The following is a 20,819-nucleotide window of genomic DNA, read 5'->3' as shown; positions in this document are numbered from 1 at the left end:
GAGATTTTTACTTTATTCTATTTTAAAATGTATTTTTATTTTAATCACTGTTGTGGCTGTTCCCTGAACTACAATTTCTATCTGATGAGCTTGTAAGTAAAGGAACTATTTACACTGCTATGTCTAGAAAGACTGGGACCCAGACTTAATGAGATAAAAATGACAGCACATGCCTATCTCAGTGACAAAAACTTAAATTTCAACTTAGTAATTAGCTTGTAACCTAGGTTTTCTGATACAATTATTATTCTCTCCACCAGTCCTAGACCATTACTACTTGGGTATTTTTACTCTAGTTTCAATTTTTTTCAATTTTTTTCTAGTTATACCTTTCATTGTAGGGTGCATCAAATCTTTGTAAAGTAAGCTTAAGAGAAATGCAAAATTTAAACAATGAGCCGAAGTATTTATTTCAAGTCCAGCTCTGAGGAACAGAACATCTGCTTATTTCTTCACATTTGTCTCAGTATAGAATGTTCTTCATGAGAGCAATGAAATAGAAATCAAAATATTATATTTATATTTACTAAACTCCAAACACAAGCAAGGCATGTGCTAGGCACAGGCTAGGTCCTTCACCTATAGTATTTCATTTAAAACTCACAGTAAGGAATCCTAAGGAGGCAAGGGAGCCTTCAGCAATTTAACCAAAAATGCTTAAAGAACAGTGGTTCTCACCCTTGGCAGCACACTGGGAATCGTTTGTGAAACTTTTAAAAATGCTGACGTCTAAGTCTTACTTCTACAAATTCTGATTTAACTGGCTTCAGGCACCAGGATTTTTAAAAGCTCTCCAGGTAATTCTGATGCACATCTAAGTGTTACAGAAAAATTTGGAAAAACCAGCTTTGAGGACTAAGATCTCAAGTGAACCTAAAAAAAACTCTATATTTTTACATTCAGTAAAATAAAAGAATACAGGTAATAGACTAAATAAAACATATGAAACTTAATTCCCATTTACCACCATCTATTTCTAGAAACTCTTCAGGGCTTCCTTTCTCTTTTAGTTTCAATGAGGCATTTTTAAATTCCTTTTGCTTTACTCTATGCATACTAGGCAATGTCACTGTCTTTCTTTTTTTTCTCATTGTCTGATTCCTCCACCATCCCAAAGTTTAATGCCTTCTGACGTTTGGTTTTTGACTCTAGAATTCACTATCCAGTGGTATGCTTGTGTTTAGTTTTAAAAAGTTATTCTTTTAACATGTTAAAAGCATATTATTATTCTATTCCTATTTCAATAGAAGCTTTGCCAGGGATAAATGGTGAATTTAATGCTAGATTCAATTTGCTAAGGGCAATTTATATTTTTGCATCTATTTTTATAAATCTAAAAATTTACTGTTTTTCTTTTTTCTGTTTCATTCTTTTCCTGACAATTCCCACAGTTTTCTAGGTTTTAGAATAGTTCAACTAGCACAGCATTACCTGTTCCTTAAATTTTGATACTACAAAAGGAAGGAAGAAAGAAAAGAATGAAGGAAAAGGGAGAAAGAAGGAGAAAAAAATGGGAGAGGGAGAGAGAGAAGGAAAGCTGCTGCCAAAATGATGTCATTAGAAAAATTAAACGCATTAAACTGCTTATTTTAATTGATAGTACATTCCAATAAAACCACTTGTAAAATAAGCATATAAACGTTACTGAGTACTGGGGGAGGGTGTTTTATTGTTCTTTTTTTTGAGGAGTGGGGAGGCAATTTAAAACATTTCTTCCATGGCTATTATACATCTATTTCTACCTGGTTCTAAGTTTTTTGTTTTCTGTGCTTTTTTTTTTTTTTTTGGTAATTTACATTTTATTTAAAAATTGTCCATTCTGACAAGATTTTCCATGGATTAGCCAAGAGCTGCATGTATAACTCCTGAAGTTATAGGTGTCCTTATCTCTAATATTGATATTTATATTCACTCCCCCACCCCTTGATTGTGGCTCACCAGAGTAGCAGCTCATGGAGGTCAGGTGGGCAATGGAGCTTTTTTTTAAGCTCAGGTCCATCTCACAGTGGGACCAGTAGGTTGCCCATCTCGTGGCTATTTCCCAGTTCCAGATTGTGTAACTGGAACACACATACTTAGCATCTGGAAGAATCCCCATATTGGGTTCTAGGTTTCCTAAGGTTGACTTTTTACTTTTTACTAACAACTTGAAATGAGTTTTGGGTTGATTTATTTTCATTCTTTCTTGTTTGATAATAAAATTACTTAAGGCTATGTATAATTTAGTTGTACCCACATGTTTTTATGCGTAATAATCTCACTTGCAAGCTTCCTCTTTAAAATATCATTTTAAAAACATCATATGACCAATATTTTTCTCAACAATCGCTTAATTTCGGGTTTCACTTCATTGCAGTCTGAGAATATGACCTGTACTATTTCTACTCTAAAAAAGCCTTGAATATGCTCTTTTTTAAATGTTTTATGAACATTTTAAAAAATGTATGTTCTATTTATAGGGTAGAATATTTATTTTACAGCTACTAAATTAACTTTACTGATTATATTATTCAGATTTGTCACTACACAACCACTAGGAGATCCTCTTAGGTTCAACTTAACATACAGGATCACAAGACTACTATAGGCTATCCTTAACATCAGTTTACTCAAAAGGCCATGGGGATGACATGATATCGCAAAATGGAAATGTGTAGAAAGATAAATTTTGCACCAATAAAAATGTTATGATCATAGGTGTATTTTTAGAACCCTGTAAAAATATGCTGCCTTTTCAAATGACTGTTTTCATGTTTTATGAAAGCATTTCTACTATAAACCAATTTAACCAAATTAAGGACTATCTCCATTCAATTTCCAGCAACAGAGTTATCTCTTTACACTAAAAATAAATCAATTCTAATATATAACTAAATTAATAAATAAGAGGAAGATGCCCTCCTTCCAGTCATCTTAACATCAGAGTAAAATGACTATATAACAAAGTGTAATAGAATACTGAATTTAATAACATCAATGTTATTAAATTAGATAACAACGGCCTGCTAGATATCTAAATATGTTACCACTTAGCAATGCCTCTGATTCTACTTCCTACTCAAAGATATTATTAATACGCATGTTTGTCCAATCTGTGATATAATATACTATAAAACCAAATATGTGCCATAATACATTGATCCAATTATACGCAGTTTCCAGGTGATACAGAGAATGGAAAAGATTTATAAACAGAAACAGTGAAGAAAACTCAGATGAGATTTTCTATTTGCCATCTAAATGCTATCTTTGGATATGCTCAGTTTTCTGAATATCATTTATTTCTGTGTGTAACCTTATTAGAGAGACTGAGAACATCAGAGTGAGCCATCTACAGGCAACACCAGCTCCCTTCTCTCTGCTTATTGCTCCAACTGCCTCTATGGTTCCAGGGAGTGAGATCACTGAGCAAATATTACGAGAATCTCTACTTTCCTGATAAAATGCTCTACAAGGTCAAGCTATCAGGTGAAGGATCGAAGTGTAAGTGCTATAAACAGGAAATTCCAAAAGAGAACTTTTAAAGCCAAGAACGTTTAATAAGGAGCCAGTTAGCGCCCTCAATCTATTTCAAAAACTGGGATTATCATTTATCAAATTGTAAACCATCAATAATTTATAAAAATGACAGAATATGACGGGAATGAAAACTTTCCATTCTGACCATCTGCTGATATAGCAAAATTGTTAGAGAATTTGCAGTATTTTAAGACCTGCATTAATTCACTATTTCTGTGAAGGGAAAAACTGTTCTATGGCTGTTTAACCTACATTTGCTGGAGTACCTGAAATGATCTCATACATGATTTAAATTACATTGTGTGTTTATTGTAGTAGGCATGCTTGGCACTAAACAAAGGAATAACTACACAGCAGTGCCTCCAGAACTGAATTATCTGTGGAAGTCAAGTGGAAAACTCAAAAAACAGCAACACTGTAATTAACAAAGATGTAACACTATGACAAGTCTTTAGAAAACAACACAATTCAAGCATTTCAAAATGTCTGTCCCACTATTACCTTTTAATGTTGGAGTTTATTTAAGTCTCGGAGAACCAAGCCTATCAACATTTGTTTACATAAAAGCAGAGTAATCACAATCAGAATATCTACAATACCCATCGGATTTAAGACCATAAATAATCTTGTACCAGTCTCTGAGAATTACGCTTGTTCTTTATTCAAGGAATAAATTCATAGTGAAATGGAACAAGTAGAGTTTTAGAAGCAATTCATCAACACCTAGTTACCAAAGGCCAGATCTTTCCTGAAAAAAGTTCACCCAAATCTCCAGCTCATGTTAACTGCTGACTTACACGTTTAAGAAATGTGCTACCACTAGCATCTAATTCAATGAAAAGTTACTGAGAATCCATCTGGTACCATTCTACATCCACACCCTGTATGTAAGACATGTTTGGGGGGTGGGGTGGAGTTAAGGTAACAGGAAAATTAGTGGTGTGATAAATTTTTATATTAAATAGTAAAAAGCTGCTGCATCAAATGTCCTTTGGAATGAGGCAGCACTGTGTGTATGTGTGATGAAGGGAGGAGGTAAAGAGAGAAGATGGGGGAGGTGAAGAGGGTGCTGGCAGACAACAAAGAGAAGATATTGCTCTCAGGTATCCAGGTCAGAAGAAAGCTAGCTGGTTATGTGGTACATCCAATGGCATCGGTATTCACTGGGTGGAAGCAGTTAATCTGTAGTTAAATGAATGGCGTAGGAAATGAATGGAGTAGGAAAACACTGTCAAGTTCTCTTAGCAAGCATAACATTGCAAGCCTCTCCCCAACTGTATGGTTAAGCACAATCTCAAACCTTTTCTCGCCAAAAGTTTTCTGCTCTATTTTTTCTTTTATTGAGAAAATTTTTAAAAAGCCATCAGAAAGGGCTTCCCTGGTGGCGCAGTGGTTGAGAATCTGCCTGCCAGTGCAGGGGACACGGGTTCGAGCCCTGGTCTGGGAAGATCCCACATGCCACGGAGCAACTGGGCCCGTGAGCCACAATTACTGAGCCTGCGCGTCTGGAGCCTGTGCTCCGCAACAAAAGAGGCCGTGATAGTGAGAGGCCCTCGCATCGCGATGAAGAGTGGCCCCTGCTTGCCACACAACTAGAGAAAGCCCTCGCACAGAAACAAAGACCCAACACAGCCATAAATAAATAAAAATAAAATACATTAATTAAAAAAAAAACACAGTATCTATGAAGTACAATAAAACAAGTCTGCCTGCATTTAAAAAAAAAAAAAAAAGCCATCAGATGGTAAATTTCTTTTTAAATACATATACTGGGTTGGCCAAAAAGTTCGTTCGGATTTTCCCACACGAACTTCTTGGCCAACCCAATACATCTGGTCTACAATGAAAATAAGTGAGAATAGGATTTACATGAGAAACACTGGCTTGATAACCAACTTAGTTAGAACATATAGGTATTCTGTAAAATAGCCAATAAGTGATTTTTTCCCCAAATAATTGAGTTTTACAACAACAACAACAAAATGACAAAGTGAAAAGATCCCCTTTTATTTAGAGAAACTCTTGACAGGATGTATTACAGTTTTTTTGAGTAGAATACAACTTTGTTTATAAAAGACAAAACCGTTTATAACATGCACTTATAGCTGTTCAGTTAAAAGAAAATCCGTGTGGATTTTTGGTGCAGTGGGCCCCACGGGTGGCAGCCTGTCAGGGATGATGAAAGGTAAGGGTTAATGGAGAGGCTGCATTGTTAATAGTTCTGGAGTTTGTGGAAATGAACAAAGGAAACAAAGAAGAGAGCCTATAGTTTGACAATCAGTCACATTACATAACGGCCATTTTCTTAAAGAAAAAAACGAACAGCTATAAAATTCGTATGTAAAGTATGCTAAGGAGTTATGAGACAAAGATCTATACAGATAACTTTAGTTCAAAGGAAAGAGAAGAAACAGTTATTAATAAGCAAGGCCTTCTACCCATGAAATGTGAATCTAACAATGAAAATGTGGACATAGTATTTCTGGAATTTAGGGTTTATACCCTAATTCACAAAATTCAAATGGTATCTGAAGTTTCATGGTCCACTGTCATTTATGCAGTCATAGCAGATGAATAAGCAAATTCATGGTAGAATATGGTTGTACAACAATCTTCTGCAACACAAATCTGACCAGGTCACTCCTTTGATGACAACTTTTTAACGGCTCCCTATTCCTACCAAATAAAATCCAAATTCCTAGCTTTCTATGGCTGTTGTAACAACCACAAATTTATTACCTTCTGGTTCTGTAGATTAGAAGGCCAGAACAGTCTCACTGGGCCAAAATCAAGGTGTGTCAGCAGGGCTGCCTCCGTTTCTGAAGGCTCCAAGGGAGAATCTGTTTTCTTGGCTCTTCCAGATCTAGAAGCCTTCTTCCTCCATCTTCAAAGCAATAGCAGGTCGAGTCTTTCTGACACTGCATCATTCTGACCCTCTCCCTTCTGCCTCCCTCTTCACTTTTAAGGACTCTTGTGATTACATTTGGCCCACCTGGATAATTTCCCTTATGATCAGCTGATTAGCAACCTTAATTCCACTTTGCTGTGTAACAAAACATAGTCATAGATGATACAACATATTCACAGGCTCCAGGGACTAACTAGGACATGGATATGCCTGAAGATGAAAGGGATTATTCTGCCTACCACACTTATCATATGGTATACCAGGCCCTCTACAACCCACCTTTTTTTTTTGACACACAGTAGGCAGCTAAATAAATGTCTGACATTCCTGCCACTACCCACAGTTCAGTGAAATAAAACAAAGAATTACTTGTCCTGAGTATTGCAGGATGTTTAGCAGCATCCTTGGCTCCTACCCACTAAATGCCAGTAGCACTTCTCTGGCCTTGTGACCATAAAAAATGTCTTTCAGACAATGCTGTAAGTCCCCTTGGGGCGGGGGGGGCAAAATTACACTCAGTTGAGAACCACTATTAAACAAGGATTTACTGTTTGTACGTAAAAGTAAATGTAAACCTACTTAATTCACACAATGACATAAAGCCATTTTGACTAGGGTTAAGAAAGTCATCAGTTTCTTCATTTCTTCCAGCTCAGTAAGAAAGTGTGGGGAAGAAATTAATTCTGGTTTAAGTTAAAAGAAAGTTACAAATAACACCTGGATAGTTTCTATAACAAAATCTTTCCTCTTTTATATCTGTTTTTATTTTAAAGTAATTTATTTCAAGGTGACAGTTCCTGAAAAATCCAATGACTTATTAATATGATCTTCACATAAATAAGTACAAAATTGTGCAAAGCTGTTTTAAATCATTTCACTTTGCTAGGGTTTATGTAAAAATGAATTAGAGTGGCTAGGATAGAGTGAAATCCGTATCATTTAATTTGTAAATTCTTTAGTTAACAAATCCTCTTTCATCAGAAGTGATATTTTATTTGTGAACATATCACTTTATGCAGGAGAATTAAATCATTTTAATTGTTTTAAATTAATATAAATGGACATGTTCTTTCTCATATTTTCTTCATTTGACTCTGAATCATGGTAGCACACCCTAGCTTTTGGTATAAGCTATGTCTTTATTCACATCACACAGTTAGGGTGAGACAACAAAGAAGCAATTGCTTACAATGCACTGCTCAAAAGAACTAGCTGGAGTATGTATATATGTATGTATGTATGTATTAGACTGATCTAAGGAATATTCTAAAAGGGAAATAAATCTGCAATTCTTAGCATCAAAATAGCCAGTCTTATGCCTCTGACTTTCAAACAATACAGTTTTTGCTGTTTTCCAGCATAACTCTTTCCCACTTCAGACCAAGGTAATTAACAATTATTTAGTAAGTGTTCAGTTTACCTTAAAAGTTATATTATGGTGAATTTTCAAGTAAAATATCCTCAGAAACATCATTAATGAGTATTAAAACACATTGTTAGGCTACAGTAATTAAAATAGGCAGGGTTACAGACTACAATTTGGAGTTCTGAAATAAATCCATGCAAATCTGGCAACGGAGAATCTGATTGATAAAGGTGGCATTTCAAAACAGCAAAGACAAGACAGGCTACTGATTAATTTTGTGACACAAGCCATATGTGTATGTATGTGCGTGTGTGTATTTATATATTTATATACACATACATGTATATACAAAAAAAGCTGATGCTCTACTTCACTCCTTTATCAAAAAATTTCCAGTTAAAGATTTAAATGAAATAAGCCCATAAAAACACAAGAAATGATTTCTTAAGAGTGGGGTAGCCATTCCAATCACTCCATAAAACCATACACAACAAAATAAGAGTTCGAAAACAAAGTCAAAAACCAAAAAATGCCGTCAAATTAAAGAGGTGAAAACAACTACCATGGAAAACTCAATATACAGTGATGATCTCTCAAAGAGCAGTGCAGATCTGGATTGATCATGTCCTCAGAAGACAGCACTTCATCTTTCAGAAAGAGGGTCAAATGAAGTGAAAAGCAAAAAAGCGTCACTGATAGCTGTGAGGGGAAATCTGAGAACTGAAGCAGAGACAATTTGCAAAACTGTACCAGGACTCACAAAACAGAAAAACTATCCTAAACCATGACATGCAAGACAAGCAATCTAAACCCATACTATTTTACCACAGCTCATTTAGATCCACGTATTCCAAGACAAGAAAACTGACAACTGATCCAATGGTAACTGCATGAACTCGTGTTAAAGGTAAGACCAGTGACTGACCCAGCAAATTGACTGGCTTACAAATTCTGACCAATCCCTGACAAGACCATTCTGTAACTAAACTCCAGCTCCCTAAACCCTATAAAAACTCTTCCTTGATTCATTCACTGTGACACATCCTATGGTTCCCCAATGTGTACATTCTCGCTTGTAGTAGCAAGCTAATGAACCTTTGTTCCTAGTTTTAGATAGATAGATAGATAGATAGATAGATAGATAGATAGATAGATAATAGATAGGTAGATAGATAGATAGAAACAAAGATGAGAATTAAGGGCTGATTTCTTTAATCTATAAACAGCTTGTTCAGGTTACTGACTGTCGCCTAACAAACTAGTCCAAACTAGGCGGCATAAAATAACAACTATTTTTTAATGTTAATGGAGTCAGTGAAGCCATCTTGGAGTCAGAACCACCTGAAGAGTCACTCACTCATGTGTCTAGCAGTTAATGCTGGTTGTTCTCTGGGACTTCTGTTGGGGAAAATAAGACCTATGTTCTCCTTGTGGATGCTTGGGTTTCCTTACAGCATGGCAGCTGGCTTCCAAAAATAAGTGTCCCTAGAGAACAAGGTGGAAGCTATATCTAATGATCTAGACTCAGAAGTCATAAAGCACCAGCAAGCCTGACCAGTTTCAACAAAAGGAAATACAGGCCTAACATCTTAATGGGAAAGAATGTCAAAGTCACATTTTAAGAATAGCATACGGAATGGGAGATATTATTATGACCATTCTTGGGAAACATAATCTGTCAGAAAACTCTTATTTAAAAGCAAAAAACCAAACAAATAAAATTTCTAACAGAAAAATATAAACAAGTCATTCATCAAACAAAGGGATATAAATGAGCTACAAGCATCTGAAAAAGGCTAAGCCTCACTCATAATTAGAGAAAGTACATTAAACAACAAATTACTGCTTTCTAACTATCATATTGTCCAGGGTACAGAACAACTCATGTACCACCACTGGGCACATAAATTTAAATTGTTAGTTGTTTACCTTGAAGTGACGTGCTTACTTTCGAGAAAATGCATGCCGAATGCTCAAGTCTGAATGATCATGTTTATCTTTCAGCTGCTCTTCCACTTCCACATTCAAGTAGTGTTCATGAAAAAGGTTTAATTCAGCTCACAGCTCAATCACAAAAGTACCTTTCCTCAAGACCAACCACTGTCAGAGAATATTCCCATTTTGACACATAAAATATTTAAAAGATGAGCACTCAAGAGTGGAGATATATGAAAATTAATAATTTGTACTATGTCATTAAAGACATTCTTAAATGAAACTGGCTTTAAAAACAAAAAACTAAGTGTACGGTAGTGGAGAATATGATGACTGCTAGTATAGTTTGCTGTCACTGACCTTATTAATGCTGAAGTGCCAGCAGTTATACCCACCACTGGGTACCCAACATTGTTTTAGCACCACCAGTACAAATGTTCACACAATGAAAAGGGAAATAATATCTTAGTATTATTATGAAATCATTATTATTATGATGATGATGAAACAATAATACTGTTGAAAGGGTCTGGGGAACCCCTAGTTATCTGTGGGCTACACTTTGAGAACTGCTGCACAAGAGATGCATGGGATGGAGATCCATTCAATGGAATGTCATCGTGTGCAGCTATTAGAAGAAATAATGCAAATCTAAATTTATGTACAGGAAATATGCTCATGCATTTACTACATTTAAGAGGAATCAAGCAGCAAAATAGAATGTATAGTGTTTCTAATTTGTGAACTACATACAGATGTTTATATATGTAAACTAAATGTTTGGAAAGATACATATAATGTTAGTAAACGTTGCGTTGGGGAAACGGTATTCCACATTATACAATGATTTTGTGATTTTTTAAAATAAGTATAGGTTACTTTTATAATTAAAAAAAAGTCTTCAAAATAGGAACTTCCTTACGTAGAACAATTCTTTGAAAAGGCTTCTTAAATTTCCCTTTCCTCAAAAGATAGGCTCCTTATAAAAACACAATTAAGCATACTGATAATTTATTGAGAAAAAGAAAGAAGCAGAAGAGGAAAGCAGGAATAGAGTAGGAAAACCCATCAAGAAGACAGTCTAAAGTTCACTAGAATGTTACCTAAGTTCTCCCAAATCAGGTCATATTCTTCATCTAAAAATATGAAGACTTTATTTACATTGAGTCAATACCACATTGCCAAAGTTTCCAAGTGAACAGTGGCAAATTACTGAACTCTCCCTGATTAAGGTTTTCAGTAACAATTCAAGTAAATAATGAAAAATGAGGCTGCCTATTTTTTTAATACTCAAGAACAATACTGATGTCAGCAGGGAATTAACCTGAGATCTCAACTAAAAGCAAAAACTTAGAAGCCATCACTTTATTTAGTTCCAAGAGCATTTTCAATAGAATTTTCTTTTCTAGTGTCTTTTGATTACTATGATGTAGCCTACTGTCAAAGATCTTAACTTCTTGATCTCAGACTATTTTTTGATTAACATTTTAGCTCCGTCACAGGGAAAAACTGCTGTCTCAGGAGGATGCCTGGTTATCAATTTGTGTCTTTATTACATCTCAGTTGGATTATTCAAGTCATTATTTCCTATCCTCTTGGATGGTTTAATGTTACTTGCAATTCCACAGTTTGTAAGAGCTGAATTAACCACTGCAATAGCATATTTCAAGATATGGGGTAAGTTAAACATTGATTTTGAAGTCTCACTTGGTACAGAAAGTTTTGTTCAATCCAACTTTGAAATATTTAGTATTTTTTATATAGCTGGCCTTAGGTATATTAAAAATATACCTAGGATAACCTTTTTTACATTTTAGCATCACCTAGAAATGAAGATAAGGATATATTAACAGCAGTATAGCAGTCAGTCAAACTTATAGGTCAAATCTAAGCAAAGCATAGATAAAAACAAGTAGATCCTCCCATTTTAAGAAACTGGCTTTGTAATAAGCTAATGGCATTGAATATTTTTTAAAAATATGTATGTATTTACCAACATACACAAGAAAATAGGTTCTGTGGGTACATAAACATGCTAGCAGAGAAAATACTGATTATAAAGATCAATGCTTTGTACATGGTGAGCATTCAAAAATGCATATGGAATGAATACAAAAGAAAAATAGTTCATTTTGAAGATGCTACTCTATTGCCACTGGGTGGAGGCCAAGAGAAGCAGTTGTGTAACTGCAGCAGGTAGAATTATTTGGTACCTGACTAAGAGTCAACAGAGAACTACTTTTAAGAGAATGGTGGACTGGGAGGATTTACACACAACTTTAATAAATTGGGCCTTAAGAGAATCAGACTGGTGAAAATATGTTAAGTGACAACCAAAAATAAGTGACAGCAAGCAGGCAATATAAAAATTTAACCAGTACAACTGCTTTACTTGCAAAATCAGAAGCAATCATTTATAGTCACTATTTTTCAAACTGTTCTTTAATATTAAAGTTTAAGAATTGAGTTTTAAAGCTTTCTAGGAGGCAGAGGAACAAAGACAAATTTTACCTATTTATAATGTTTTTAAAAATTAGATATCAATAAAAACATTCATAATGAACAATTTAGATCTGATTTTCTTGTTAACAAACCAGCTTCTGAATGGCTTTTTCCTATTATCTATCTACAGACTTTATAGATCACTATGTACCAAAGACTGAAGAAAAAAATGAAAACATCTCAGCAATTCTGAAGGGAAAAAAAAGAATCAGATGGCAGGCCATAAAGTAACAAATGTGAGTACTTCTATGTTAATGATTAAAAAGCATTCAAGCCTATACTTTTATAGTTTCATTCAAGCAGTAGCATAAAAAATATCCAGTAGTATGATAAATGAGAAAAATCTGACAATTAGTATAATAGATTTTCAGGGGCCATCTATGATACTGTTATAGGTTACGTAAACAGCCTGTAAATATTTCATATTCTCGTTGAATAAAGAAAAACCAGAAAATGGGACATCTTCCATTGTTATCAAAATAAAATTTGAAAACTTTACAAATTAAGCAGGGATTAAATAAAACAATTTTTATTTTCAGTAGTAAAAAGTTGTATCAAAAGATTATTTTAGTAATGTGAAAATAAGAGAAACGATTTTTTTCTTTGAATACTTTAAAAATGCTGCTCTGCTACTGGCTTGCCTGCACTGTTTCCAATGACAAGTTTGCCACTGTCCTTATCTCTTTCCCTCTCTACATAATGTGTCTTTTTCCATTACGCTAGGAGGTGGATCCAAAAAGATATTGCTGTGTTTTATGTCAAAGAGTTTTCCTCTGGGAGTTTTATAGTATCCAGTCTTACATTTAGGTCTTTGATCCATTCTGAGTTTATTTTTGTGTGTGGTGTTGGAGAATGTTCTAATTTCATTCTTTCTTTTTTTTTAATTTATTAATTTTATTTATTGATTTTTGGCTGCACTGGGTCTTTGGTGCTGCATACAGGCTTTCTCTAGTTGTGGTGAGTGGGGGCTACTCTTCGTTGCAGTGCGGTGGCTTCTCTTGTTGCGGAGCATGGGCTCTAGGCACATGGGCTTCAGTAGTTGTGGCACGTGGGCTCAGTAGTTGTGGCTAGTAGGCTCTAGAGCACAGGCTCAGTAGTTGTGGCGCACGGACTTAGTTGCTCCGCAGCATGTGGGATCTTCCCAGACCAGGGCTCGAACCTGTGTCCCCTGCATTGGCAGGTGGATTCTTAACCACTGTGCCACGAGGGAAGCCCCAATTTCATTCTTTTACATGTAGCTGTCCAGTTTTCCCAGCACCACTTATTGAAGAGACTGTCTTTCTCCACTGTATATTCTTGCCTCCTTTGTCATAGATTAACTGGCCATAGGTGCGTGGGTTTATCTCTGGGCTTTCTATCCTGTTCCACTGATCTATATTTCTGTTTTTGTGGCAATGACATACTGTTTTGATTACTGTAGCTTTGTAGTATAGTCTGAGGTCAGGGAGCCTGATTCCCTCAGCTGTGTTTTTCTTTCTCAAGATTGCTTTAGCTATTAAGGGTCTTTTGTGTTTCCATACAAATTTTAAATTTTGTTCTACTCTATGAAAAATGCAATTGGTAATTTGATAGAAATTGCACTGAATCTGCAGATTGTCTTGGGTAGTATAGTCATTTTGACAATATTGATTCTTCCAATCCAAGAACACAGTAAATCTTTCCATTTGTTTGTGTCATTTTTTCTTTCTTTCACCAGGGTCTTATAGTTTTCGGAGTACAGGTCCTTTGTCTCCTTAGGTAGGTCGGATTTTGCTTTTAAGCTTTGTTTGGCAGGATCAGAGCAATACCTAATCTAGGGCTAATTTTGCTCCACTACTGAGGTAATACAATTCTGAGTCCTCTACCTAATACTCTGTGAATTCTGAGATTTCCACTCTGACATGAGGGACTACTCCCTGCTCTGTGTCAGCTCTGAGTATTGTTCTCATAACAATCCATTCTGGAGGTTCTTTCTCTGGACTTGGGTAACTTCTGCACTTGTATGTGCTAATCAGTACTCAGGTGAAGACTGAGAGGGGACCCACTGAAGATCCCCAAAATTCTATGTGAGCAGCTTCCTCTTCCCTGGTAGTCTGAGCCACTCTGGTGTCCTCAGATTTCCAGCTTCCTCTCCTCAAATCAGAGAGACCACTGGGCTCCCTAGGCCACTCTCTGGAAACTGAAGGCAGTAAGATGTGGCAATCACAGCAGGCTCACAGTGTCTGTTTTTTGTTTCTCAGGGATCATTATCTTTTGTATTCTGATCTCCAATATCTTTTTTAAAATGCAGGTGGTAAAGGTAGTCAAAACATACAGAAAAGTTGCTACATAAGTCTAGCAGAGGGCAAGATTATTTCTGTAACTGGGTATGGGTAGGAAAGGTGATCAGTGAGAAGAGAGAGTACCTCATGAGAAAAATGGCAAAAGAGTAAGCTGAGTGGAGAGAAGGAGGATAAAGGGGCTACTCCAGATGGAAGGACTAGTATGAACTCCATAACAGAGACAAAAAAACATAGATATGAACGGAGATAAGTTATTTGGTTTAGGAGACAGTGTGGGGAAAAAGGAAGACAAGGCTCAAAAGCTTGGCTGGAATCATACTACAGAGGTCTGTAAAGATTAACAAGGAGTTAAATTCTTATTGCAGTGGTTCTCAACCCTGGTTGTACATCCAAATAATATGTGCCCCTTTAAAGAAATATGTATGCTTGATTCCCAGGCCCAGAAATGTAGTAGGTCTAAAGCAGGGAGGCAAAGGATATGGTTTGCCCAAAGTTAAAAACAGCAGAAAAACAAGGAAATCTAGGTTAAAAGCTGGGAAAGTGATTATGAAAACAAGGACGAATTATGGGGCTCCAGATAAAGGTACAAAACAGATTTACCAGGAGAAAAGGAATAGTTAGTAAGGAAGAAGAAGAGGTTGTGATGAGAGAGAAATGTCAGAGTTCAGGATTTTGGATGAGATCAGTTCCAAATTAGGATAAGTTCAAGATTTAGCATGAGAAATAGAGTTGAAAAATGTAACAGAATTGGGCAAGTTGAGGAAAAGCAGAAAGCTCTAAATTCATAACCAGCGTGACATTTCATGCAAGTTGAATACTAAAGAGTATTTTCAACAGTTGTATAATTTACCTTGATTACTCAATGTTATAGGGTAAGGACTCTCAAAAGGCAGTTCAGAAACCACCAATAATAAGATAATGGATTAATCTCATATTATTTGTAAAATAAAAATGTCTTTTTAACATGCATTTCAAAATTGAATTAAACTGATATTGAATTAAGAAGAAGACAGTACCTTATTAGTGACAATCAAATACAATTTTGTCTTTCTACTAGTTCTGCTGAGTTTTTTAGAGGTAAATGGGAACAGGCAAAAGAATAATCTTACTGGTTCTCAGTGATCAAAACTGTTCAGGCCTAGGGTCAGGACAGGAATAAAGACGCAGACATAGAGAGTGGACTTGAGGACACGGGGAGAGGGAAGGGTAAGCTGGGACGAAGTGAGAGAGTGGCATGGACTTATATATACTACCAAATGTAAAATAGATAGCTAGTGGGAAGCAGCCGAATAGCACAGGGAGATCAGCTTGGTGCTTTGTGACCACCTAGAGGGGTGGAATGGGGAGGGTGGGAGGGAGACACAAGAGGGAGGGGATATGGGGATATATGTATACGTATAGCTAATTCACTTTGTTATACAGCAGAAACTAACACACCATTGTAAAGCAATTATACTCCAATAAAGATATTTTTTAAATAAATAAATAAATATTATGTAACAACCTAAAATTTAAAAAAAACCTGTTCAGGGAGAGTTTACAATGTCCCACCCCAAACCACCACTATAGTGCACCCTGCTGACATTATATTTGAACTAAAAATTTACAAAACGACATTGTGGAATATTTGCAACTGATAATAAGGTAACTTTCCCTCCAACAATGTATTCTATATTCCAAATGTAAGTAAAAGTCTGAGGAAAACTACTGTATTTCATAGTTAGGCAAATAAGTTTTCAGGGAGAGTTGATGAGAAGGAAGGAAGCTGAAGGGAGAGGAAGAAGAGGGAGGGAAACAGAGGCAGAAGTGGAGGAAGAGGCCGTCTATCTGCTCTCAGAAAGAGAAATATCAGGTACCTGTAGGCTATGATTTTCAGACAAGTTCCACTCCCACAATGCAGCACTTGGCCCTCCCTGACCCAGCGCTGTATTTGGCAATAGCAGCACAGGAGACAATACTCACTCGAAGGCAAAATGCAAGGCATGCTCAGGATTTATTATATTTGCCACAAGATTTAGGATCTGGTCATGAATTTATCAAATAAAATGCAACCCAACCTAACATATCATCAATTTGCTTAGCTGTGCCACAGCAAAAGCAGAAGACCATATGAATGATGTTTAGATAGACCTTTATTTGTGCTACTGCTTCTACTAGCACGAGTGAGAAGCTAGTGTAGTTTTAATAATGTTCAACTTATTTATACCCCATTATCAATTAAAGCATCTATTAAGTATGTATAAAACTAGATTATTATTTACAGAAACAGATTATCAAAATATTTCTAGGGCTTAAACTTTAACAGGAAAGCATGATCAACACAGCTTTACTTATTATATCAAATGTTTCATTAATAATGCTTTCTTAGCAGGTACCAAAGCATTGCCAGAAAGCATTAATATGCTCAAAAACTTAAATTTGAGAAGTGTCAATGCCTAGTATGTCACATTTCACAAAAAAAGAAATTATAAGGAACTTAAAATGTTAAGGTATTAGCTAGATTCTTTATAGAAGAGGTCATGGAATTACCATTCTACTACTGGAGTATACTGGACAGAGAGGAAACTTAGAAATGAAGTGAAACGCTTAAGCTACGTTCAATCTTCTCAGAATTAGTTCCCCCCAAATAGATAGAACAGAGAAGAGCTGGATAAAAAAGCACACAATCAAAAGTCTGGACAGCTTAATAGCTTTCCTGAACAGAAATTTCATCCTTATTTAAGATGAAATATAGAGAATTCTCATAAACGTATGGAAAATCATTTGGCACATTTGATATAATACTAATCATCCACCTTTCTGAATTATAATCACTGCTGCTTCGCTCTACCAAAGCAGCTACTGAAATGAAGACGCCACGTTTTGGGACTACTTTAAGACAACAATGACAGTCAGTAAATCAGACTTTCAACTATGTAATCTTGGAATCAAGCAGCTACACTTTTTCTTCCGAGTAAATAAAAAATTTCATTTTAAAATGAAAAAACTCTTTGATGTTAGATTGGTTTTTCTTTTGAATAATAATTCATAATCACCTACCAGCAAACACTTCCGTTTGAAACTACAACCAAGACACATTTAGATAATTCTCAAAAAATTTCTAATGTTAAAGACATCACAGTACAAGAATGATGATATAATTACAGAAAGAAAATACATAATTTATTCTTGTAACCCCGAAGATACAGTGAAACTAATTTTGTTTGTTTTTGAAAAGTTACTGAAAAATTAGCACTGTATTCATAATTATATTTATTCAAGGCTAAGATACATAATCTCAGCATTAATCATAAACACTGTGGTATTTATCAGCATAAGACTAAAAGCCTTATGGCTAAGGCACTGGAAATCTTAATAGAGATGACAATATAAATCTACATCAAATAGCTACTGTGACGACTAATTTCAAATAAAATCAGCCACTGTAAAAAATAAAAGTTGTTCTATAAATCAATACTACCTAAAATAGAACAATAATGATAAAATAATGAGTTCTCAAATAAAATTTAGGATCACAAAACTGAATCAAAGAACTTTAAGGGTTATTTCGAAAACTATGTTCTTACACTGCTCTCTGAGATAGTACTGCGCTTACCTTCAAAATAAAGTTAGAATTAAAATTACTACTCTATGATGTTACTAAGGATTCTATACGTAATGAAGAACAGACCTGGGTAGATCAATTTGCAAAGGGCAGATCTACCAGACTAACCGTGCTACTAAAGTGTACAAAAAGCTGATGTGAAAGGAAGCAGAATACCTATTATTCATTTATAAGTTCAGAACATTATTAAGAAAAATGTTATCGTATTTTTCTATAACACCAATGATATATTCAAGGCTTAAAAAAGTAGAGGTGAAAGAGGGGGAAAGACAAATTGTTACGTTCTACCAAAAGGTTATCATTATCCTAAGTGAAGAAAATACATTTTCCATGTATTTAGGATACTGCTTAGCAGTCTCATTTCATGGGAGAAATATTTCCAGAGGTATATTCACAATTGAAAACTTCACTAGGACACTAGATAGTGGGGAAAGAAAGGAATGGTATTAAGAGCTTTAAAAAAAAAAATCAAATAGTTTTTTAGCTCATAGTCCTTGGAATTTGCTAATCCAATTTCCCCCTCATTTCTCAGATGAGGAAATGATTCTCAAGAGACAAGGTGACTTCCTCAAGGTCATCATTAACAACACAAACAGGACTAGAATTCAGGTTTTATGAACTCTTGGATATTGTCCTTTCCTCTACACTAGTGCTAGGGAAATGACATCTAGCATAAAAACAAAGTAAAATGGATTAAACTCAAACACAGTTTAAAAGAAGGCTGTCTGTCAGAGCCGTGCTTAGCTATACACCTAGGATGAAGCCCTTGAGGATCAATGTGGGATAATTCAAGGAGTGAATATCATGAGTAGACTAATGATAGCCAACACCTACAAAGTAATTATTAGGTGTTCAGCATTATCTATCTCATGACCATTTTATATATTAATTTATTTATTCTATTTTTGAGGTAGAGAGTGCTGTTGTTCTCAATTGCGAATGAGGACAGAAAGTACAATGAAGTTAATAACTGGTGAGGTCAGGAGACTAGAGCAGATTCCAAGAGAAAAAGGAGAAAAAGTTTATTTAAGTAACTATTTTATATTCACGTGTCAAAGTATTTAAAAATTCATGATTATAATTAATTTTAGAGGTAAGATATTTTAGATGTTTCCTATTTTTTGTTCCTTTTTCTTATCAGACTCCTGTAGAGAGAGTTATGGTTTGCAAAACAATTTAGCAGTTAATTTAAAGGCATTCTTATAAAGGCTTGTAATGATTTCAAAATCATTATAAGATCCATGAAATAGGGAATAAAGAAATTCCAATAAATCTCAAAACAGAAGAATTAGCATTACAATTTAAATAAGGTTTGAGGGTCACATGGTTCCTGTAAGTAAAGGAGTAAACCCTCTGCTAAGACAAGAAACAATTATTTCAGATCAAAAGTTAAACTCAACTTCCTGTACTATGAATGCAATTTATCTGTTTTAGTATTATACCCCAAATTTCAAAACTCAGTTATCTTACATTAATTCTGCAACAGGGTCAGGCGAATGGATGGATGGATGGATGGATGGATGGATGGAAGGAAGGAAGGAAGGAAGGAAGGAAGGAAGGAAGGAAGGAAGGAAGAATGGACCACCACATATTTTGAAACCTCCAGAATATAATGACGATATATGGTTTTCCCAGATTTTAGAAGCTACTTTTGTAACTTACCATCTTTTTCCTCTTATCCTGTTCTGTGGGTGGCTCTTCATCTTCTGTTACTTTTGGTTCTTCAAGATGAGACATTAACATACAGCTGCAGTTTTTAAAAAAATGTTTTAAATAAATTAAAAAGTCTATAATATACTAAAAACAAACCTCAAAATACTGAGAACAATAATGCTTCTATGTACCAATATGTGAGGAATAGCTAGATAAATTAGATGTATAATTAAAAAGTTTAATTATGAAAAGATATCTCACTTTTAAAAGGGTCACACCAAAGAAAACTTAGAGCATTTTGCTTCAGTATTTAGGTAATAAATTGTAAGAAATTTATTTATAGGCAACTTTTGAACCATAAATCACTTGACAAAGCAAGGTATACCTTTTATACCTTTCTAAAAAATACTTACAAACACTTAAAATTAATACTTCTTTTACCACTAATCTTCATATGTCTAATTATTTATGTTTCATAACAGTAACAGAAATTTAAATAGTAACATCATTAAAACACTATTAATTATGTAACAATCTACTTCGTGCTCCAAATTACATTACTATGCTATGAGGAACCTGTCCCTGATAGCACTTGTACCAGCAGGACAGTTATAAATCATTTTATTTTGATTATCTGCACTACTGCTCTTCACCATTAGCAGAAATAATAGAAATATAGCTTCCTATTCAGTCAACATTGGTTCTAGGGAGACAAGATATGAATATTGTCTAGTGAATCAAGCTGATAGAACAAAAGTCACTGTTCCTAATTTAGAATAGAATTCAGTAATTTATCAGAGTCATAGGTTCTTAACCAATAAACTGTGGCAAAGAAAGCTTCGCTTCTCTTATGTTTTGTGGCAAGTACAGGAGAAGGACACTTCCTGACTCAGCCGTGTAAATAACTTTTGATTCAGGGTTTAAGACAAGCGTTGACACCAGAAACCTGATCAGGCTCACTCTTGCAGGGGACATGAATGTCCTTTTATCCTTAATCCCCCACCATTAAAAAAATAATTTCTGGAACAACTGTCTCTGATGAGTCAGTACACCTGGTGGGATCAAACAGTA

At 35.1% G+C, this 20,819-nt stretch overlaps 1 protein-coding gene across 5 annotated transcripts in view; it reads right to left on the bottom strand.

Moving 5' to 3' along the window:
• Nucleotides 1-20,819, bottom strand: part of IPO11 (importin 11) — a 199,144-nt gene that overhangs the window by 7,799 nt on the left and 170,526 nt on the right. For all 5 annotated transcript variants that reach the window (XM_068535393.1, XM_068535392.1, XM_068535396.1 and 2 more), the window contains one exon: nt 19,758-19,842. In XM_068535393.1, coding sequence (XP_068391494.1) covers nt 19,758-19,842 — 85 coding nt within the window. The remainder of the gene's footprint in view (nt 1-19,757; nt 19,843-20,819) is intronic.

Source organism: Eschrichtius robustus, chromosome 2 (genome assembly GCF_028021215.1).
Source record: "Eschrichtius robustus isolate mEscRob2 chromosome 2, mEscRob2.pri, whole genome shotgun sequence".
Lineage (NCBI taxonomy): Eukaryota > Metazoa > Chordata > Mammalia > Artiodactyla > Eschrichtiidae > Eschrichtius > Eschrichtius robustus.
Note: the sequence above shows the minus strand (reverse complement) of the source record. Positions and strands in the feature narration are given on the sequence as shown.